This window comes from Phoxinus phoxinus (assembly GCF_949152265.1).
Source record: "Phoxinus phoxinus genome assembly, chromosome: 14".
In the NCBI taxonomy this organism is placed as follows: Eukaryota; Metazoa; Chordata; class Actinopteri; order Cypriniformes; family Leuciscidae; genus Phoxinus; species Phoxinus phoxinus.
The window spans coordinates 28,776,642-28,797,938 of record NC_136889.1 but is presented as its reverse complement, the minus strand read 5'-3'; the positions used below and the strand labels follow the sequence as shown (position 1 = coordinate 28,797,938).

The following is a 21,297-nucleotide window of genomic DNA, read 5'->3' as shown; positions in this document are numbered from 1 at the left end:
TACACTGTAAAAAAAAAAAAAAAATTGTATATTAAGCAATATAATGTTAATTATAAACCAATCTACTTAAAGTACCAATCTACTTTTCTTTTTTTTTCTTTTTTTTAAATCAGACAATTCAGAAACTTGCAATTGTGAGGAAAAAGGTCAGAATTGCGAGCTTATATCTCTAATTTCTGACTTTTTTCTCACAATTGCGAGTTTTGCTTTAAATTAACATTTTACTGTTTTGCTTTAAATTATATTGTAATTCATAGTTTTTACAAACAAAACCTATACATTTGACAGTATTTTACAATATAATTTAAATATAATTTTATGTTAAGTCCTTTACAAAAAGTTGTGTCATGAAACTCTAGATGGTGCAGGCTAATAGGTCTTTGACTCAACCTGCTTGCAATCACATCATTCTCTATAGGGCAGATCTGATTGGTTCCTGTTAGGGGTGGCTCGATACCACTTTTTCATGTCCAATACCACAAACTTGAGTATCTACCGATACAATACCATATTTTTCTCCCTCTTAATTAAGCTGTTAATAACACATTTGTCGGGAGGATGCACTGTGCTTAACCTAGCCATCTAAAAAGCATCATGCTCAACAGTGCAATAAATGTTCTACTCCCCTAAAGAAAGAAATACGTAGTCCGCAACATGACTCAATTTGAATAAAAAAATTTTTTAAACAGAACTTGTAGCAGCATTTTTAATTATTCAGCACCATTCAATGAATGAAATTTAAAGTGCAACTGTGCAAATTAAAAAAATAATAATTCCAGTGCCAAATACTGGATGTAACACAAAACTCTATGTAGTCGTTACTTAAATATGTATAACCTAACATAGAAATAATGGTATCTCCATTGTTCATGTACAATAGAACACAGTACAACAAGGCACTCACAAATTAAACTCTAGGGCTAGGCCATTACACCTGATGAAGGAAAAAAAAAATCTAGGGTAGAGAGTGCAAGCTCTAAAGTTTTTTCACATTAAAGGATTAGTTCACCTTCCTGATAATTTACCCCAATGCCATCTAAGATGTTCATGTCTTTCTTTCTTCAGTGGAAAAGAAATTAAGTTTTTTGAGGAAACCATTTCAGGATTTTTCCTCACGATCCCCGCTGAGGAATAGGGTCTTATCTAGCAAAACGATCTGTCATTTTCCAATGTAACCCAATGTAACGTTACTATTGAAATTGATTTCTAGACATCGTAATATAATTTTTATCCTAAAGTTGTTTTTGTTGTACATTTATCTGATTTATAATAACTCCACACAGCTGACATGATAATTGCTGACAGGTCTCACCTCAGTCACGTTCTAGCTACCGTTCACGTGACGCCAGTGTTGTCAAGTCAGCGGTTCCTCTCCCACCCTGAAATGCAATTGCCTATTTTTTAAGAAGCAATTGGGCGGGTTTTGTTGTGAAAATCTGGCAACCCTGCATGTTGCTCATCTCTCTTTATGGCATGTCTCTCAGGTGTTGTTAAGCATTTGTATGACAGTTTAGGACTAAGGTCCGTGATCGGATCATATCGGATTATACTCCTGCGATTCATACAATATCCGATCCAGTGATTTTGGCCAGTATCGGACTAATACCGATACTGAATATCGGATCGCCGCACCCCTAGTTCCTGTTGTATCAGTAGCCGATAAGCTTGTGTGCCCAGCCTTCAAATACTTGGTTAGCATTTGACTTAATAGTGCAGTGTGCTTTCAGAAACCCTCCACCTTCCCCAGCTCCACCTGTATAGATCTGCTACGGGTAATTAATGTATGCTATATTGTACAGCAGCAGCATTTCTTACTTGCTAACAGCAGAGTGTCGTGTATGTATTGGCAGTAGCAAGTCCCGTTCTTGCTCTGCAGAAGCAGCATCGTAGCAGAACTATTCCCCCAAGACCAAAACATTGTCATAATGGGTAACTATTTACCAAGCCAAACACTCTGAGAGTTGTCATGAGAGTTGATCTGGCACATTGCACAACCATGTGCCAGATGTTGCTAAAGCGTGTCAGATGACAGAGAAAGTGTTTGTCACCTACTTGCTACCACACTGAAGAACTATTTAAAGGAATCACAACATGTTTCTGCGCTTTCCGCTCACCCCAGCATTTTCAAGGTCTTGTGATATTTGACAGAACTGACGTTCTTTTCATATTCAGAATCACAGGACCTTTTTTGTTTTATAGGGTCAGTGAAGGTAAAAGAAAGTAATAATGGGTAGAACATGTCCCCTTTAGATGGGGACATTAGTTGCATTAGTGTGTGATTTATAGTGTTGTGGCTGGTTTGCACGTGACAGAACATGTTTTTTCCACTACGCTACTTTTCCATTGTTTTTAAACACACACTAGGCGCACCATTGTGTCCACGTCTTTTGCAGCGTCTTGTGCATCACACATGTTAAAATGAGTTAAAAAAATTTTTTTATGTATGTGTTTATGTGAACTTTTTTGTGGTAAAAGTTTTTGTGGTATTTTTCCATTCCACTGCCCGTCTCACGTTTTTCAAAGCAAAAGGGCATTCTGTGTGAATAGCGCCTTAGTCTCCTGTTGTCATTCCTTCTAGACTGCAATTGATCTAATTACGCCCACTGGCTGCATTTTCATGTTTGTTTCTAAATATATTGAATTAGCAGGCTTTTATAGCTTTTATGTTTGTATTTAATTTCTCTCTTAGTTGCTGGGGTGTCAAAGGCAGATCACATGATTTTAAACAGGAAGAAAAACCATCAGGTTTATACATCAGTTCTAGTATTTGGATCATTCACTGCATTGGTTAAGTTGCAGTAATCTGGTCACTTTTTGTGAAACGATTAAATGCATCATTTGCAAATTCAAAAGTATGATTAGATTTTTTTTTTCTTCCCTGTTTGTCACTCTCACTTCTGCTCAAACTTTAGTTTTATCTGACAGTGCAAGAAATGGTGAAAATGAGACTCATCCACTTGTGTTTGTGCGTGCCAGTCTTCAGGAGCACATGAGCTTTTCCCTTTTGAGCATGTGGCATATTTCTCAAGGAATTGTAAGATGCATCACTAAAGATGATTGACATATTTATTGCTTAGCTTTAAAGGGGCTATATGCAGAATTCAGAAACCCTTGTTATTAGAGACACCGGTGGTGGTTAAGTGAACTGCAGCCAGCAACTTAATGCTCGTGCTCGTGCACACGTAGCATACAAGAGACTGAACGTGATTCAAGGCCCTGATATACTCATTGCGAAGTTCTTTGTTTAGAAGTAAGAAGTTGGAAATACGAACATCCTGAACATTTACGCTGCTGAGAGAGAGGTTTAGATGAATATTTAAATATGTGTGGTAAGAAAGCAGCAGTTGAGGAAGCATCTGATCATAGCGATGTGGATATGTTTGCACCAGCTCTGCGATTCACATGCATCATGACAACAGTAATACGTCATTTGGGATTACAAAGTTAAGAATCTGTTTAAGATCTGCTGATCCTACGTCCTGACATCATGACATCACATGAAAAACTAAGGGGAACTACACTGTATTGGGCATTCAAGGTGAACATGATGGCATCAGTTTCCAGTGAAGGGGATTTGTCCGTCTTTGATCTTTCTACTGAGAGTCTAACTATGAATGTTTACATTGTCTTAGTTCTCGTGGCCAGCTACTGTTTATACCATTTGGGGGACTATTTTCTTCACAGTCGGGGGTAATTGCCCTGTATTGTCTTTAGATGCTTTTGTTTTAGTGGTCACTTCTAAAGCCTGTGTAAGGTCAACACCTTTAAGGACTGCACACTTAAAGCCTATAAAACACAATATACAGCTCCTCAGACTTGATGACTGCAGCTGCCAACAGCACGTGTTCCCAATGAAAAATCCTGCTGAAGTTACAACCGAGTCTCATGGCCTTCGCTTCTAACATTTCCAACCGTAATACAAATTACTGAGGAAAACTAGGTCACAGGACAGAACCAAAACACAATGAAAACAACAGAACGGGGCATACCTATGGCTTCTTAACTATAAAGATTTATTTTTACTCTATTTTTCTGTCTGTAATTTGTAAAAAGTGTTTCAGTGGATGATATCTATCTAGAGAACTAAGTGACCAATACATGTCAATAAAATTATATAATAATACAATTAATGATTGCGAATAAAAAACGATAAAATGGCTGAAATGAACCTTTATTGTACACAAGGTTTCTCAAAAAATGTTGGAATCAGAAAATGTGGCTTATCTATTTACAAATCTGGCACTGGATTTATAAACACAGAATCCCTATTATCAGATAATGATCTCATGTCAAATAATAGCCAATTAATCATCCAAAGCTGCCTATTAGTCTGCCACAACTTGATATAAATTTAGAGATGAATACTTTCTGCAATACGTCTGATTGGTCAATTGTGTATTCTGCAATCAGATATATTTGTATGATGACCTTAAGCTAACTGTGTAATTGACTAGTAACCATTGTCTTATGTAGTTGTGCTAGTTTTCTCTTTTATCATTCTGAGCCTCATTATTCTTGCATAATAATAATATTTCATGCCCATTTATTAATTGGGTTAGTAAAAGCCAAAAATTAAGTGTTATTTAGGAACAATTACTGGCATTGTCCCTTACATACACCACTGATACATGTATTGATTTTGAGTAACGTGAGTTCACTGATTTTTTTTACTTGACTTTTTTCTTCTTCTTTTTTCTGGTGTCCAGGATTACTTTGAGAGTTACATCTCCATCGCTTCCACAATTCCATCAGTGCTGTGTCTCATCCTCAACTACCTCTTGGTCAACAGGTATAACAAACACATCTGCTCTTTTTCTGTATCATCCACCCAGAGCATGTGATTTTTTTATTTCAAATGCCTATAAATCAAGGTGGGACTTTGAGATTTGCATTTCTGATTCTATAGCAGTTGAAAAGTAGCATTTGTTTGACTTCCCATAAAACACACAAAAAAAATTCTAACAGGCGCAAAAGGTTGCAACTTTTCAGGCAGCACAAACAAAGCATCTGTCTGTCTCAGCCTAAATTGAATCAGTTAACACACACAGTGTCCTGTTCAAGTGTACTGTGGTATCTTATTAACTGTTGCCAATTCCTGTACTCTTAGAGAATAAAGATTCACTGTGTCTGTTTTGCAACATTACATGTTCATCTCCAGGATTCCCGTTTTTATGTTTTTGTGAACATTGGGCTATAATTTTAAAGAGTCAAGACAAGTTGCAAATGAGATCTGTGTGGTCAGCAAGTAAAGGAGAAACATCATGCCTGATGTGCACACTGCTGTTTTGTGTGAAGACTAACTGAATTAGGATGAGTGATAGGATCATACAAACTGGATTGCCTAAAATAAAATACAAATAATACTAATGTTGACCCTCTGCATTGATGTAGACCTGTAAACAAGGGCTAAATTGGCTTTAGAACATTCCTTGACTTTCTGCAAACTACTGAAGGAGCATAAGCAGCATGTCAACAAGCCTGGACTGCAAAAAATAGCTGTAAAAAAAAAAAGAAAAAAAAGAATTGGCAAGTAGGAGTGTACTGATCTTTGAATATACCATCTGCCTCACATTTCCTAATTTGTGCACAGGTATTGGTGAGGTTTAACTAGCATTAACCAATATTGATATCAGTATCTAGACAGCAGGGTGGCTGATGGCAGTATGGGGCCAATATATAGTATAAACCAAGAAAAAAAAATGTATCTGGTATACACAACACATCAACTAGATCAGGGGTGTTCAATTAAAGTTTTAAGGGTTCTGGTCTCTATTTTTGCTTCCCAGTGGAGTTGCAGACAATAGTTTTTTGGAAACATTATACATTTCCATTGGGGCAGTCGTAGTACTTTGTAAAAGAAAACATCCTAAACATATTTAATTATTATTCTAGCATGCTACCATATTTTAGCACATTATATACATATTATATATGTGTGTACCGGTATATGTATACAGTATATAACATTTCAGCCAGCAACAAGCCAGTTTGAGATTGTGATTGGGCTCTTTTAAATTAAGCCAGTATGTAATTGCCTAGCAACCACCGAGAAGACCCTAGCAACATGCTAAAAACACTCAGAACCAGCTGCACAATATAGCAACTGCACAGCAATGCCCTAGCAACTATCTACAAACACCATAGCAGAACACTCTAGCTACCACCTAGAAATGTTCTTAAAACTACTACTGAGAACAATGTAGCAACATTGTGAACAATGTAGCAAAAATAAACCACTTAATACCAGTGCCATGGAAAAAAGCCAGAACAATCTAGCAACCTCACACTTGTAATATTCTAAAAGCCATTCAGAACAACTAACCAAGCAACACCCTGGCAACCACCCACAACAACCTAGTTCTCTCTGTGACTATGTATGTGTATTTCCTTTCAGATTGTCCTCTCGGGTCCGGATACTGTTCTCTCTTCTGGTGATCTTGGTTGTGTTTGTGGTGACCACAGTGCTGGTGAAAGTGGACATGTCTGGCTGTAGGATGCAGTTTTTTGGGGGTACACTGGCCAGTGTGGCGCTGGTCAGTGGGGCGTCCAACATCTTCTCTGGCAGTGTGTTCGGTATCAGTGGCCATTTTCCCATGAGGATATCTCAAGCTATCATATCAGGTACTGCTGAACTTCCTCCTGAGTTGACTGAATAAAAACATTCCCATATGCCACCAGCACATTGTTACAATACTTTTGGCAAGGCTTTACACTTATCTCACGCACACCACAGTCATTTAGGCCATTTGTCCACAAAAGTGATTTTTCCCACGGTTAACATATTTTTTCAATTGTTTTCAATGGGAGCGCCACATATTTAAAGGGTTAGTTCACCCAAAAATTAAAATTCTGTCATTTACTCTACCCATGTCGCTCCAATCCAAACCCATAAGACTTTCGTTCATCTTCAGAACACAAATGAATATTTTTTTTAATGCAATCTGAAAGGCATTAATGATTATTAATGATTTAAATGAGTGATTCCAATTAATGATTTCTGTCCCTCCATTGACAGCTACGCAACTACCACTTTGACGCTTCAAAAAGTTCATAAAGAGATAAAAACTAATCCATATGAATAGAGCAGTTTAGTCCAAATGTTCTGAAGAGACACAATCGCTTTAAATGATGAACAGATTGAGTTTAGGCTTTTATTCACATATAAACATTGATCAACATCAGTTGTGGTAAACAGAAGCTCAAGTATGTTTGCTTGACGTGCGAGAACCAATGAGGTTCATTCTCGTGTTACGCAGCACATTTAAGCTTCCACAAGAACCAATGAGGTTTGTTCTCGCGTGTCAAGCATGTACAGGTGAGCTTCTATTTGATTTTTTTTTTTTGCTGATTAATGTTAAATGTAAATAGAAAAACTCAACTCAATCTGTTCATCATATAAATCGATTGTGTCTCTTCAGAACATTTGGACTAAACTGCTCTATTCATATGGATGCATAGCTGTCAACAGAGGTACAGAAATTGACCACGTCACATCCTTCTTGTACAACGACAAGAGACGACAACAAGAAGTACAACTACGTTGCCAGAGCAAGCACTTTACATTGTGCCAACATTTCTATATTCAGAAACAAACTATTTGCAAAATCAAATACTAGTAACACTGCCACGGATATTCCATTTCATGTCAATCAGTGCATCTCAACTGAAAAACTGCACCCACAGTTAGGTGTTTTCAGCTGGCTAAAAATGCTTTGGTGGACACATGCAGCCTTATTGTCAATGCTCTTGCCATTGTACTCTTTTCTGAAACTATTGGGTGAGGTTTGGAGAAAAAAATCCTTTAAAGAAACTGAAAGTAGTAGTGAGAAGTAGTAGTCTGGCAGATCAATCGTCTGATGTCTCAATTTATGGGTTTATAATTGTTGCTTATTTCCAGATAAATCGATTTTGAGCCACAAATAAATGTAAAGAGATTCACAAATAATTACAAATTCACAAACAATTAAATTTTTACACAAATTCACAAATAAATAAAATGAGATTTGCAAATAAAAAAGTATCCACATTTATGTGGTCTTTGTCTGCTGTTTTTTTGTGGACCGCATTTTTTACATTTGTGAATGGCTTCTCTGCTTTTGGGGCACACATTGGATTTGGTGTTGTTACATGGTTTTCCCATAACAAATCTGTGAGTGATTGATTCTGCTATTTCTGATTATTTGCCAATTGTGTTTGAATCTGTCTGTGTTTTTCCCACCTCCACTTGCTCTCAGTCAGTGAGTTATTCTCGTTTTATTCAACCTTCCACTGCCAGTTTATTTTCAGAGTACTATCAATCTAACTTTGCTGATGCCATCTTCTTTGACAAGATGGTGGAGGATTTTACTAAATCCTGCTCCATTTCGATAGACTCTGTTGCTCCCCTTAAGCCCAGGAAAGCCCAGAGAAAGGGCACTGCTCAGCCTTGGTTAAATAATAAAACCCGCTCTCTTAGACAAGAGTGTCGGAAGGCAGAGCGAAAGTGAAAAAGAGAAAAGCTCCAAGTATCTTAATGTTTAACTGCATGCGTGACCAGTTCCTCACAAAACTCATCACTGAAAATGCTAACGGACCGAGAATGCTGTTTAAGACAATTGATTCAGTGCGTAATCCCTTACCAGCTCCTTCTCTTGTTCCATCTCAGGAAAACTGCGAGTACCTTTTAATTTTTTTTTATAAATGTCTCGCTCGCACAGTCCCAACATTCGCGACCGTGCCAGTGTATTTTGCAGTCACCAAATCGGCATCAATGCCCGTTTGCCTGCACACAGACGCCGTTTTCACGACGCCCCAGGTAAATCTGAAAATGTATTTACTGGTGTCCCGGCCACGGCCGATGGTGTAATGTGTGTATCCGTAATGCCCACGACCTAGTGCCCATTCGTACACACAAGCACAGCCCTACACAATACAGGGCTTGCACACATAAAATCGACTCGTGTCGGTTGTGCTTCACATGTAAGCTAGTGAACGTGCCCGCTTTTCAGTGCCCACAATCACTACACACTGCATGTCCCGTGGTTTCTGTAAAAACGAAACGAATGTACGGTCAGTCGGTTCTGATAGACAGTACTCTCTGTGCTACACGGTGTCCCGGCCATGGCCGATGATGTAATGTGTGTAACTGTATGCCCACGACCCAGTGCCCATCTGTACACACAAGCACAGCCCCGCACAATACAGGGCTTGCACACATAAATCGACTCATTTCGATTGTGCATTATATGTAGTGAGCGTGCCCGTTTTCAAGCGCCCACAATCACTACAAGCTACATGTCACACGGTTTCTATGAAACGAAACCTATGCACGGTCAGTCAGTTCTAATAGACAGTACTTCCCAGTGCTATAAATGTACCCGCGTTCACGCACCCACATTTATTCTCAAACATGCCGAGCCGTACGGGGCTCGCACCGCGCGCTCCCTCTTTCAGCTGAGAGAGCTGAGAGCGCGCGCGGGCTGCCCGCTCGATTAAGCGCGCCCCCGCATCACGCTGCAATGGCGCCCATGTTACAGCACACGACTGCTCTCGTGTCGCCGCCATTTCGCGACCAGAGCCCGGTTTTTCAACCCGTGCAAGCACAGCCCTGAACAACACAGGGTCTGCACACATAAAATCGGCTCATGCCGATTGTGTTTTACATGTAGTGAGCGTGACCCACTGCCAAGTGCCCACAACCACTACACACTGCACGTTCCGCGGTTTTCTGTAAAAACGAAACTAACGAACGGTCAGTCAGTACACAAAAACAGTGTTCCCGGTGTTATAAATGTGCCCGCCACCAAGCGCCCACGTTTATTCACAAACATCACGAGCCCTACGGGACTCGTCCCGCGCGCTCTCTCTCGACACAGAGAGCTGAGCGCGCGCGGGATGCATACTGTGTTAAACATGCCCCCCGCCTCACACGCCACGGCGTCCATGTCACAGCACACGGTTGCTCTCGTGTCGCCGCCATTTCGCGACCAGGGCCCAGATTACATTCAACCCCTAGTCACACGTGCAGATGCATGGGAATGACTTCCCGGGGTCTCAGAATGGGTGCTAGAGACTATAAAAAGAGGCTATTCGCTACAGTTTCATCGACGCCCTCCCCGTTTCACGGAGAAAGTCGAAACTACGGTGAAAACAGAAGTAGCACATCTACTTCGAGCCGAAATAGCGAAGCTATTGAGCAAAGGGGCCATAGAGCCTTTATCTCAAGCTCAGAGCGAAGGGGGTCTGTACAGCAGATATTTTCTGGAACCGAAAAAAGACGGGGGTCTCAGACCCATTTTAGATCTCAGGCATCTGAACAAAGCGCTGACAAAGCGAAAGTTCAGAATGCTCACGACCAGAGCTATCCTCGCGCAGATTCGCCGAGGAGACTGGTTTATGGCAATAGATCTGAAAGACGCGTATTTTCATACAAATTGCGTCACGTCACAGGCGATTTTTGAGATTCGCCTTCGGGGGCCAGGCATATCAGTACACAGTCCTGCCATTCGGCCTGTCTCTAGCACCTCGTACATTTACAGTGTGCATGGACGCGGCGCTGGCACCCCTGAGACTCCGCGGCATTCGAATTCTGAATTATTTGGACGATTGGCTGATTCTAGCTCAATCACCTTCAGAACGCATCCGCCACAAGACCCTAATTCTCGATCACCTCGAGTGCTTAGGTCTGAGAGTCAATTGGGAGAAAAGTTCACTGTTTCCCAGTCAAAGGATCTCCTTTTTAGGACTGGATCTGAACTCACTGTCTATGACAGCACAGCTGTCATCACAGCGCAGGCAAAATACCCTGCAATGGCGAAATCCTTCCTCAGCGGCCACATAGTGCCACTCAGGAGATTTCAGAAAATGCTGGGCCTCATGGCCTCAGCCTCAACAGTGCTGCAGTTGGGCCTGCTGCGCATGCGCCCACTACAGTTCTGGTTGAGAGCGCACGTACCGCGCCGAGCATGGTTACACGGTCGTTATCGCCTCAAGGTCACTCAGGAATGCATTTCAGCCCTGACACCATGGAGAGCGTCAGACTGGTACCGGTCAGGTGTAAGCCTGGGGACTTCCTCGAGCCTGAAGGTGGTGTCCACGGACGCGTCCACCTCAGGCTGGGGAGCACTGCTCGACGGCAGTCCGCTCTTTGGCCAGTGGTCAGAGCGAGCCGAACTACCGCACATAAACTGCCTGGAAATGATGGCAGTGGACTTTGCGCTGAGGCGCTTCTGTCCCCGGATAAAAGGACACCACGTCCTGGTCCGCTCGGACAACATGTCGGTAGTAGCCTACATAAACCGCCAGGGTGGCGTGAGATCCCGGAACCTATTCAGGTTAGCGGAACGCATACTGGTGTGGGCCCAGCACAACCTGCGCTCGTTAAGAGCAATGCACGTGCCAGGTCACTTGAACGTAGGCCCGGACAGACTCTCACGGAACAACGTTCCTACGGGAGAGTGGTCCCTACACACACAGACAGTGCGTCTGCTGTGGAAAACGTTCGGCAGAGCGGAAATAGACCTGTTTGCAAACCAGGAAAACGCTCATTGCCCAGAATTCTTTTCGAAGAGCGCGAACGCGCTGGCCAGAGTCTGGCCCCGCCGCCCGCTCTATGCTTTTCCTCCTGTCTCACTCCTGCCTCAAGTGCTGGAGCGTATCAAGGAGAGCGGATGCTCAGTACTGCTAGTTGCTCCATTCTGGACGAATCAGACCTGGTTCCCAGCTTTGATGCGACTGAAAAGTACTGCCCCGTGGCCGATTCCAGTGAGGAGAGACCTCCTCTCACAGGCCAAGGGCTCGATTCTGCATCCTCACCCCGAGCTTTGGTCCCTACACGTATGGGCCATAAACGGGTACCCGCTAACCTCCCAAGAGGAGTGTTAGACACGATCGAACAAGCTAGGGCTCCGTCTACTAGACGGCTCTACGCTTCCAAATGGTCGGTGTTCTCTGGATGGTGTTCAGATCAAGGTCTGTCACCACTTCAGTGTGGAGAACCGGAGATTCTCTCCTTCTTGCAAGAGCTATTGGATAAGGGAAGAACCCCATCCACGCTCAAAGTCTATGTGGCTGCCATATCAGCATTCGTTAATCCAACGCTTGGCCGTTCACTAGGCAGGAACGACCTGGTGGTCCGCTTCCTGAGAGGCGCCAGGAGGTTAAACCCTCCAAGGCCTCCTTCAGTCCCCGTTTGGGACCTTTCTACAGTGTTGAACGCTATGAAAGGGGCCCCTTTCGAGCCTATTCACTCAGTTGACATGAAACACCTGTCTCTCAAGACCGTGTTTCTTTTGGCTCTCGCTTCAGTGAAGCGTGTGGGAGACTTGCAAGCGCTCTCAGTGAGAGCTTCTTGTATGGAGTTCGGGCCAAACGACTCTATAGTCGTATTGAAACCGAAGCATGGGTACGTGCCTAAGTCCCTCAACACACCGTTCAGGGCTCAGGTCATCTCCCTGTCGGCCATGCCGGCCTCAGAGGACGGAAATAGCTCCCTTTGCCCGGTCAGGGCATTAAGAGCTTACGTGTCCCGCTCCGCTGTTTTTCGACAGACGGAGCAGCTCTTTGTTTCGTTCAGCGGGCGCTCCAAGGGACGAGCCGCAACGAAACAGAGTCTATCTCGATGGGTAGTGGACGCCATTGCGCTAGCCTACGCATCTAGAGGCTTGGAATGCCCTTTGGGCATCAGAGCACATTCCACGAGAGGCATGGCCTCTTCATGGGCTTGGTATAGCGGAATCTCGTTACATGATATCTGTATGGCGGCAGGCTGGGCCTCCCCGTCTACATTTATTAGGTTCTGTAACCTAGAGGTTCCTGCGTTGCAGGCTAAACTGCTCTCGGTCTAGAAGACTATGTATAAGTGTTCCTGCCCCGCGCTGCGGCCCAGGTCACTTCAATGGTAATATGTACAAGTGCTCCTGCCCCGCGCTGCGGCCCAGGTCACTTCAATGCCTAATATGTATAAGTGTTCCTGCCCCGCGCTGCGGCCCAGGTCACTTCAATGTTTAAGCATCACTCACTGACAATGTGTCCCATGAGCATGCTATTACCCTTCATATATATCTATATTTACATATATATGCTATTATGCCTTAAGAGGCACTACTATAAGGGATGATGCTATTTAGCCGCTCTCCCTATACTTCTTGGGGTAGGCGCTTGTATACCAGGGCGCGCGCGCCCTTAGGTGTCTGTGTCGATCCAAGAACACGCACGGCGGTTTGCATAGGGTTCCCGTAGCGTTCTTCGACGCAGTACGAGAGAACTCTACGTAAGAGAACGTACTCGGTTACTAACGTAACCTCGGTTCTCTCTAGGAGAGGGAACGAGTACTGCGTCTCATGCCGTGCGTGTCCACGCTGCGTCGCTTCATTGACGAAAATCGGCGTGTTAGACAGCTATGCTCGTATTTATAGGCCTAGGCCACGCCTGTTTGGGCGGGAGGTGACGCAGAAGGGCGCGAAGCGTCCTCATTGGTCAGCGTCCTGGCCTCGCATAGGCTGTGCTTTTCTGGCAGAGCAGCCAATGGGTGAGCTGTATTGCTCCGCCTAGGTTGTATGCTTCAGAAAAGCGTTTTACAATATTACAAAATTAAGGATTAATTTTTGGCTTCAATCTCGACAAAGAAATATCTTTCCCGTAGCGTTCTTCGACGCAGTACTCGTTCCCTCTCCTAGAGAGAACCGATGTTACGTTAGTAACCGAGTACGTTTTAAACATGCGGTGGTTCACCCTCTGCTAAAGCATCATCAGCAATTTTAGACCTATATCAGTATGTCCAATATTTCTGATACTTTTCAGCCCGGTTTTAAATCAATGCATCAGAGTATGGAAACTGCACTGTTGAAGGTCAGCAATGGCCTGTTGCAAGTTCTCGATACTGGTTCGCACGCGGTGCTTGTGATGTTGGATTTAAGCGCTGCTTTCGATATAATCGATTATAGTATCTTCTTACGTCGGTTGGAAAAGGTGGTGGGTATTCAGGGTGTTGGCTTGCAGTGGTTGGCCTTTTACCTCAAAGACAAAACCTTCTCAGTTAGCATGGGGAAGTTTTCTTTTTTCGTTGGTTCCCCTGTTATGCGGTGTCCCCCAAGGGTCCATTCTAGGCCCTCTCCTCTTTACTTTATATGCTGTATATTGGTGGCATTTTTAAAGGGGTCATGACATGTTTTTTTTTATTTTATTATTATGTTCCCTTAGAAATTATAGTATTACTATAGTTTTTTTTTACAAAAAAACTTTTAAAATGTAGTGATTTATGACCTTTTCCCACCCTGTTTCTCATCCTCTGATTCAAACAGTCTGTTTTGGGGGTGTTTCCCCTTTAAGAGTTCAGTGTTAACGCCCACTGTTATGATTGGCTAACGTCAGTGCCTATGCATCAATTATTAACGCCACCAGCCAGAACATTTGCGGATTCGGCGCAACTGTTTAATAGCGGGTGATGCATGCGAAGCGATGGCTCTTGCAATGATAAAACCTTATTATGTTTGAGCTGGAATCAGATGAGGAATCAGAGGAAAATGAACCATCACCACAACAACGAAGACTGGATCAGCCCATGTCCACATGGAAAGTGAAACTATTTTGAATTAATAAAAAAAAATGTAACCCCAGACACTTGAAAACGGATTATTGTTGCATAATTATCCTATAGCTTAATTTGCTAACAGTTTAACATTATTTAACTAATTTCAATGAAATTATAGGGTGTACCACGGACAAAAATGCATGCACAGGCCATCTTTGAAGATGCAGCATTGATAAAGGCAACATTTTTAATTTTCTATCACATGTAGGCCTACTAGAAAGGCGACATATTTTAAATATTCTCTTATACAAATGTGTTTATATTAGCCATGATAAAAAGTAAGTTTGCGTTGTCGTTGTTGAGCCCAGAATAGTCGGCACGGACTTATCTTTGAGCAACAGTTTTCTGGCAAAGCCAGCATCATATTGGGATTTTTTTCTCAAAACAGTCATCCTTCAAATGTATAGAACAAACGCTTAAATTAACACTGCCGTAACTGAGACGTCCGCAAAAAATAAAGTGCATCCATTTTTCCCTGACGTCTGGATCTTTCGCAGCGTATTCAAAGATGTTGTTTGTCCACAGCCAGGAACAGCACATCTGCTTGGCATCGTAACACAGACCCACTCGCTGTCCGTCGACTGAACACTTGTGAGGCGCGGGGCGACAACGATACGAAATGAGCGTAGTTGTCTTGTGATTAAAGCGTAGTTGTCTTGTGTGGTCATATGCAAACGTGTGTACGTCACTTCGCACCGTGACGTCACTTCTTACCATGGATCCAGAACGAGCTGTATTTAGAGCTTGATTAAATAAATGATTTGTTTATAATGGGGAGGACGTCTTAAGCTATGAAACTTGCAGGACGTTCTAATGGTACAAAGACCTCTTATATACCAAAAGATCAAGGCAAATTTGGTTTCTCATGTCATGACCCCTTTAAGAAATATGGGATTTCCTACCATTTATATGCTGGCGATACACAGTTTTATCTACCAGCTAAAACTGACAGTTTTTAATCTTTGGATGTGTTCTGCAACTGTTTTGAGGAGATCAAATGTTGGATGGGTAATATTTTTTTGCAATTAAATGAAAACAAAAGCTAAATTTTGATTTTAGGCCCCTCCAGGTCTTCATCTCTTTTTAATTTAGATTATATTGCCGCCAGTGTTCAACCTCATGTAAGGAATCTTGGGGTTACATTTAATTCATCACTACATTTTGAGTAACAAATCAGTTGTACAGTTGTAAAGGGCAGTTTCTTTCATCTGAGATCGATTGCAAAATTAAAACAGTTTCTACCTCAGAAAGATTTGGATCCTGTAATCCACACTCTCATAACATTAGGTCTGGACTACTGTAATTCCCTGTACTGGGGCCTGCCTCAAACTGCAATCTCTTGCCTGCAAATTGTCCAAAATGCTGCAGTGAGACTTAGTTATTATATCGGCACAAAAAAGAGAGATTTTTATGCTTTCTTTTATATATGCAACAGCAGACAAAGTTGTGCTTGTGATATAAATAGATAGATAGGATAGATAGATAGATAGATAGATATTTGTATTTTTGAAAATCAAATTTTATTTATTTAAAGGGGTGGTTGAGTATGATTTCACTTTTCTAACTTTAGTTAGTGTGTAATTTTGCGTGTAAAGGACTAAAACAAACGGCTGGTAGGGACTACAGGACATTCCTCACGGGTTAGTGACATCACCAACCCTAAATTTACATAAACCCCGCCCCCGGGAACATGCAGTCCATGTTGAGACGAGGAAAAGTTGTTGTAGTCGAGCAGATTTGTGAGTCAGCTCAAACTTGAGCATCCGTCTTTTCACGTGCAATAGAAAGTCACTCTTTGTGTAGTCTCAGCCTCAGACGTCACGCCCACGGAACGTTGGCTAAACGTCTGATGCATATGGTACACTTAATTGGAAACACTTCAGGAATGTCGAAGTCGTCATCTGATTGGTTGAATTTTATCGGATTTCCGGGGGGGCGCGAGTGTCGCGTTTATTTTCGGTCTGCCGGGAAACAAAGCGCAGACGTGTGATTGCGGAAGAAAAACTGTTGTGTTTACATGAGTGACAATGAGCATTTATCAAGATCAGCTAAACGTAGGATTCTCAAAAGTATGCGAGGTTCACGGCATAGACTCTTTAAGAGATGTCCAGGAGTTTTGTCTGAGGCACTTAGTGGAGACTTGTTGCACGCCAGTCTGTTGTTGTGGGGACATTTCCACGCCCCGAAACGTGACGCTGAACGAAACGAACTGTAATTGGTTGTTTGACATGTCGGTCAAGCGGCCTTATGGGCGGGCCTTGGCCAAAGAAAGCTGCTATGAATTCCAGACCTTCAGCCGTCAGTCTGAAGATTTGGCTACGCGAGACTACTCTTTGTGCATCTCACAACAGTTCCTATACGAGGGATTTATAGATTATAGTGACAGAATATGCTAATTGAAGATAGTTAACTCCACATCAGCAACATAAATACATCAACTAACCATTCAGAGACGTCCTGTTGCATTCTACATGTTGTCACTTCTTCTTGAGTCTCTCCATTTTAGTGTGAGCTCTTGAAACCCCGCCCTATGTGTCGGGAACAGCAGCTTATTTGCATTTAAAGGGCCAGACACAAAACGGTGCATTTTTGCAAACCCTCAAAAAGTGACAACTTTAACATGCTATATAAAAATATCTGAGGTATTTTGATCTTTCATTTTAAAAAGTATTTTAAAACTTCACACACACACTCTGGGGACATCAGAGATTTATTTTACAAACTGAAAAGAGCATTTTACCACCCCTTTAAGACATTTTTGTAAAACTTTTGTATATATTTATGGATCTCAATCAAATTATTTGTGAATTTGTTTAATATTTGTGAATCTCTTAACAATCATTTGTGGCTATTTATATGGAAATATGCAACAATTTTTTCTAAGAATTACTTTTTTTATTTTTATACAAAAACATGTGAAATGGGGTCTAGCAAAATCAACGTGCATGTCTGCCAGCACTGGGATGACATAATTTTTTGTTACATGCAAGCAAGCGAACTTGAGGACGTGGCGAGTACAAACCAGGCTTAATCTTGCATCTTTTGACTTCAGGTCAGGCCATGGGCGGCACTTTGAGTGCGTTGGCGTCGATAGTAGACCTGGCTGCCTCGAGTGACGTGACCGACAGTGCACTGGTGTACTTCATCACAGCTGACGTCTTCACTGTTATCTGTATCATCATGTACCTGCTGCTGCCCATACTGCCTTACTCGAGGTCAGTGAGTCTCCATAACATGTTGCACAAACACATTTCAGGTATGAACAGACCAGCTGACACATTTCCATATATCGTCATACCACCCAACACTTGATAACTATTATGAACATTTCACTACACTAAACATTTGACCCTACAAATACAACAGGAACATAGTTTTCTTTCATTTGTCTCATGAGTATCTGCCGTAAATCCTCACCACATGATATTCACACTGTCCTCTGTTGAAAGATGGGAGAAAGAGGAACTGTGCTGCTGGTAGTGAATCTTGAGTTTCATCGGCGGTTTCGTGACACCACAGTTTCATGACACAGTTGTGATGTTGACGATGTGCTGATATACTATTGTTATATGGGTTATATGCTGATTGTCAAATCTGCCGGTCAGCCAGACACAAAAAGAGAGAAGTTTAGCTGAATCTCTCTTTCATACAGTGTCACTGAAACAACAATGCAGTAAAATAACCATGAATGTATAATTAAAGTTCATGTGATTTGTGAATTATATTCCAAATATGAAACCATATGATGGAATTGTTTGAAGAACAGCTCTTAAATCTCATTCAGATTCAAACATTTACTTTCATCGTATGGAAAAGAGCATCTTGGAGATTCTGCTAAATATCCCTTTTGTTCCAAAGAAGAAAGAAAGCGAAGGAGATTTTAGAACAATATAAGGGTAAATGATTATATAATTTTGGGATTAAAACTATAGGTGTAAATGCAGTACTCCGAGATGCCATTAGTTGGCACTAGAGTGCTGAGACAGTAAGTATCGCTAAATCATTTAATTATTACTTGTTTAAATCACAAGAAATTATTTAAATAATGATGCAAGAGAATCACTTCTGTTTTGTGATTTTGTCTAAATCATTGCTTGTAAATCCTTACTTTTAAGAAGATCATTTGAATGTTTTCTATTCTTTTGGTCAGCACTATTTTCATGGCACATAGCATTGTTTTCTTTTTCTTTTCTTTTTTTTTGTTGGTTAGAAAACACTACTGTTAAAAAATTTGGGGTCATTAAGACTTCAAAAAAACTTTATTTTACAGTATGTTTATTTACAGTGTACTTAAGAAAGTACTGGGTAATGTAAGGTAACTACATGGGCTAAGGTTAGGTTTAGGGGTAGTACAGTTATTACCCAATTATTGTAATTAATATAATACGTACATATTATGTACATGGGGAACAGGACTGTAAAATAAAGAGCTACAGACATTTATTATGTTACAAAAGATTTCTATTTCATATAAATGTTGTTCTTTCAGACTTTATATTCATCAAAGAATCCTGACAAAATGTCATGGTTTCCACAAAAATAAATAAATGACCAGAAGTAACAACTGTTTTTCAAAAATGATAAGAAATGTTTCTTGAGCAGCAAATGATCATATTAGAATGATTTCTGAAGGATGATGTGACACTGGAGACACTGGCTTTGATCACAGCAATAAATATATTCAAAATTTCGGATTGTATTTATATTTGACAATATTGTATTTTTGAACAAACAAATGCAGTCTTGGTGAGCAGAAGAGACTTCTTTCAAAAACATTTAAAACATCTTACTGACCCCAAACAGTAACGGATTGGGGGAAAAAACATCAATATTTTAGTCCATTACCATCAGTGTGATTAATTTTAAGGCAACGTGCTTCCTCACCTTTTTTTAAATCAACTGATCTCTCTTTACAGTCCACATAGTGACCTTCACGCACAACCATGAGGGTCTACAGGGGGTTTCTGCTTAAATTAATATAATTTACTGTTTTATGGTTTTCTTGTCACAACACAAAAAGAGGCTTCTGTTGGTTACACTACACTGACTTTTCAAACAAAAGGGATTTTCTTTTTTAAATCATTAATATTATAATGTATTATATAGATGTTACATTTCAGTGGGGAGGAGTAGATGCGAGGAGATTAATACTTTATTTTAAATAACCAAAACAAGAAGATAAATCCACAAGGCTACAATGATGATGATAGCAAAAACAATAATCCAAAAAGGGAAACACAAAGAAACTTGTATTCAAACAAAGACAACAAACTGAAGAAAATACAGTTTAAACGGTACACTAAACTTGACACAGGTTAATCAAATTATTTGTAACTATAGAAACCGATGAAAACATATTTAGAAACCAAGGAAACATGAAGCAATGGAACAGAAATAGCAATCAAAACACAAGCTGTGACAATAGAAATGTATAGCATTTCATAGAAATGATAAGATTTGACAAAATACTATTTAAAAAAAAAAATCTGTCTATTATATATTATACAATAATATATAATATTCAATGAAACCATTTATTTCAGTACCCAGAAAGTTACACCAATTAAAAATTGCAGTTTTCATTTTCTTTTCTTCCTTTCATTTTCATTGACCTTAATACCAGGTGTCAACCTGTCTTTCAGATATCACATGGACCTGGCTGCCGCCCCCTTCAGTGAGTCTGACACCAGCAGCTCAGCCTCGTCAGATGTATCCGTGCCGCCCCTCAGACCCATCCTGAAGAAGACCTGGGTGCTGGGCGCCTGCGTCTTCTACGTTTTTTTCATCTCCATCATGATTTTCCCCGCCGTCTCCTCGGGAATCCAGTCAATGAATAAAGACTCTGGAAACCCTTTGACTACCACATACTTTGTGCCTCTGACTAGTTTTTTATTGTACAATGTTGCAGATTTCTGTGGCCGCCAGGTCACCGCCTGGTTGCAAGTGCCGGGTCCGACCAGCCGCGTGCTGCCATTACTGGTCATCTCCAGAACTGTCTTAGTTCCTCTGTTCATGTTCTGCAACTATCAGCCGCGGTATCACCTGCACAATGTATTATTTGCACATGACCTCTTCCCCGTTGTCTTCATCTGTCTGCTGGGGATTTCTAACGGGTACCTGGGCACACTGCCCATGATCTACGGGCCCAAAGTCGTGCCGCGGGAGCTGGCTGAACCTGCGGGTGTCGTCATGTCCTTCTTCCTCACGCTTGGGCTCGCTGTGGGTTCAGCCGTCTCTGTGGCGCTCGTTCACAGTATCTGAGAGTCTATGATAGGCTGCCCTTCAGACTTTTAAAAGGATTGCCACAAGACTGATCATTTACACTACAGCACAACAAATTTTTTTCTCATATTTTTTTGTTACAGTCTTTATGCGTATAGGTTTTTTCTTTATTTTAATATTTTACTTTTTTTGTTTTTATTGTCATTTTTTAATAGAATGTATGTGGTCATGTTCAGGGCCAATTTAGACCTTTTATAATAAAATATTTGTATAAAAAGCATTGTGTATTATTTTCCTGCCATAATACACAGACATAAACTAGAAGGGTTTTAGTGTGCTTTAAGGGTTTAGTCATGTTTAAAGTGTTATTTTTATTGTGATAGTACATTTTAATGGTAACTAAACCCTAAAACAACTTTTTTTAGTTAAAGAGCTGTAAGACTGGGGCTTTACTAATGCTGTTCATTGATTCAAGTAATTTTTTTGGTTACAAAAAAAATTCAAGT

At 41.1% G+C, this 21,297-nt stretch overlaps 1 protein-coding gene across 2 annotated transcripts in view; it reads left to right on the top strand.

Moving 5' to 3' along the window:
• Nucleotides 1–21,297, top strand: part of slc29a3 (solute carrier family 29 member 3) — a 25,774-nt gene extending 4,477 nt beyond the window's left edge. For both annotated transcript variants that reach the window (XM_079635934.1, XM_079635935.1), the window contains exons 4-7: nt 4,707–4,789; nt 6,395–6,621; nt 17,622–17,784; nt 20,212–21,297. In XM_079635934.1, the coding sequence (XP_079492060.1) occupies nt 4,707–4,789; nt 6,395–6,621; nt 17,622–17,784; nt 20,212–20,830 (1,092 nt within the window). In that variant the 3' untranslated portion in view covers nt 20,831–21,297. The remainder of the gene's footprint in view (nt 1–4,706; nt 4,790–6,394; nt 6,622–17,621; nt 17,785–20,211) is intronic.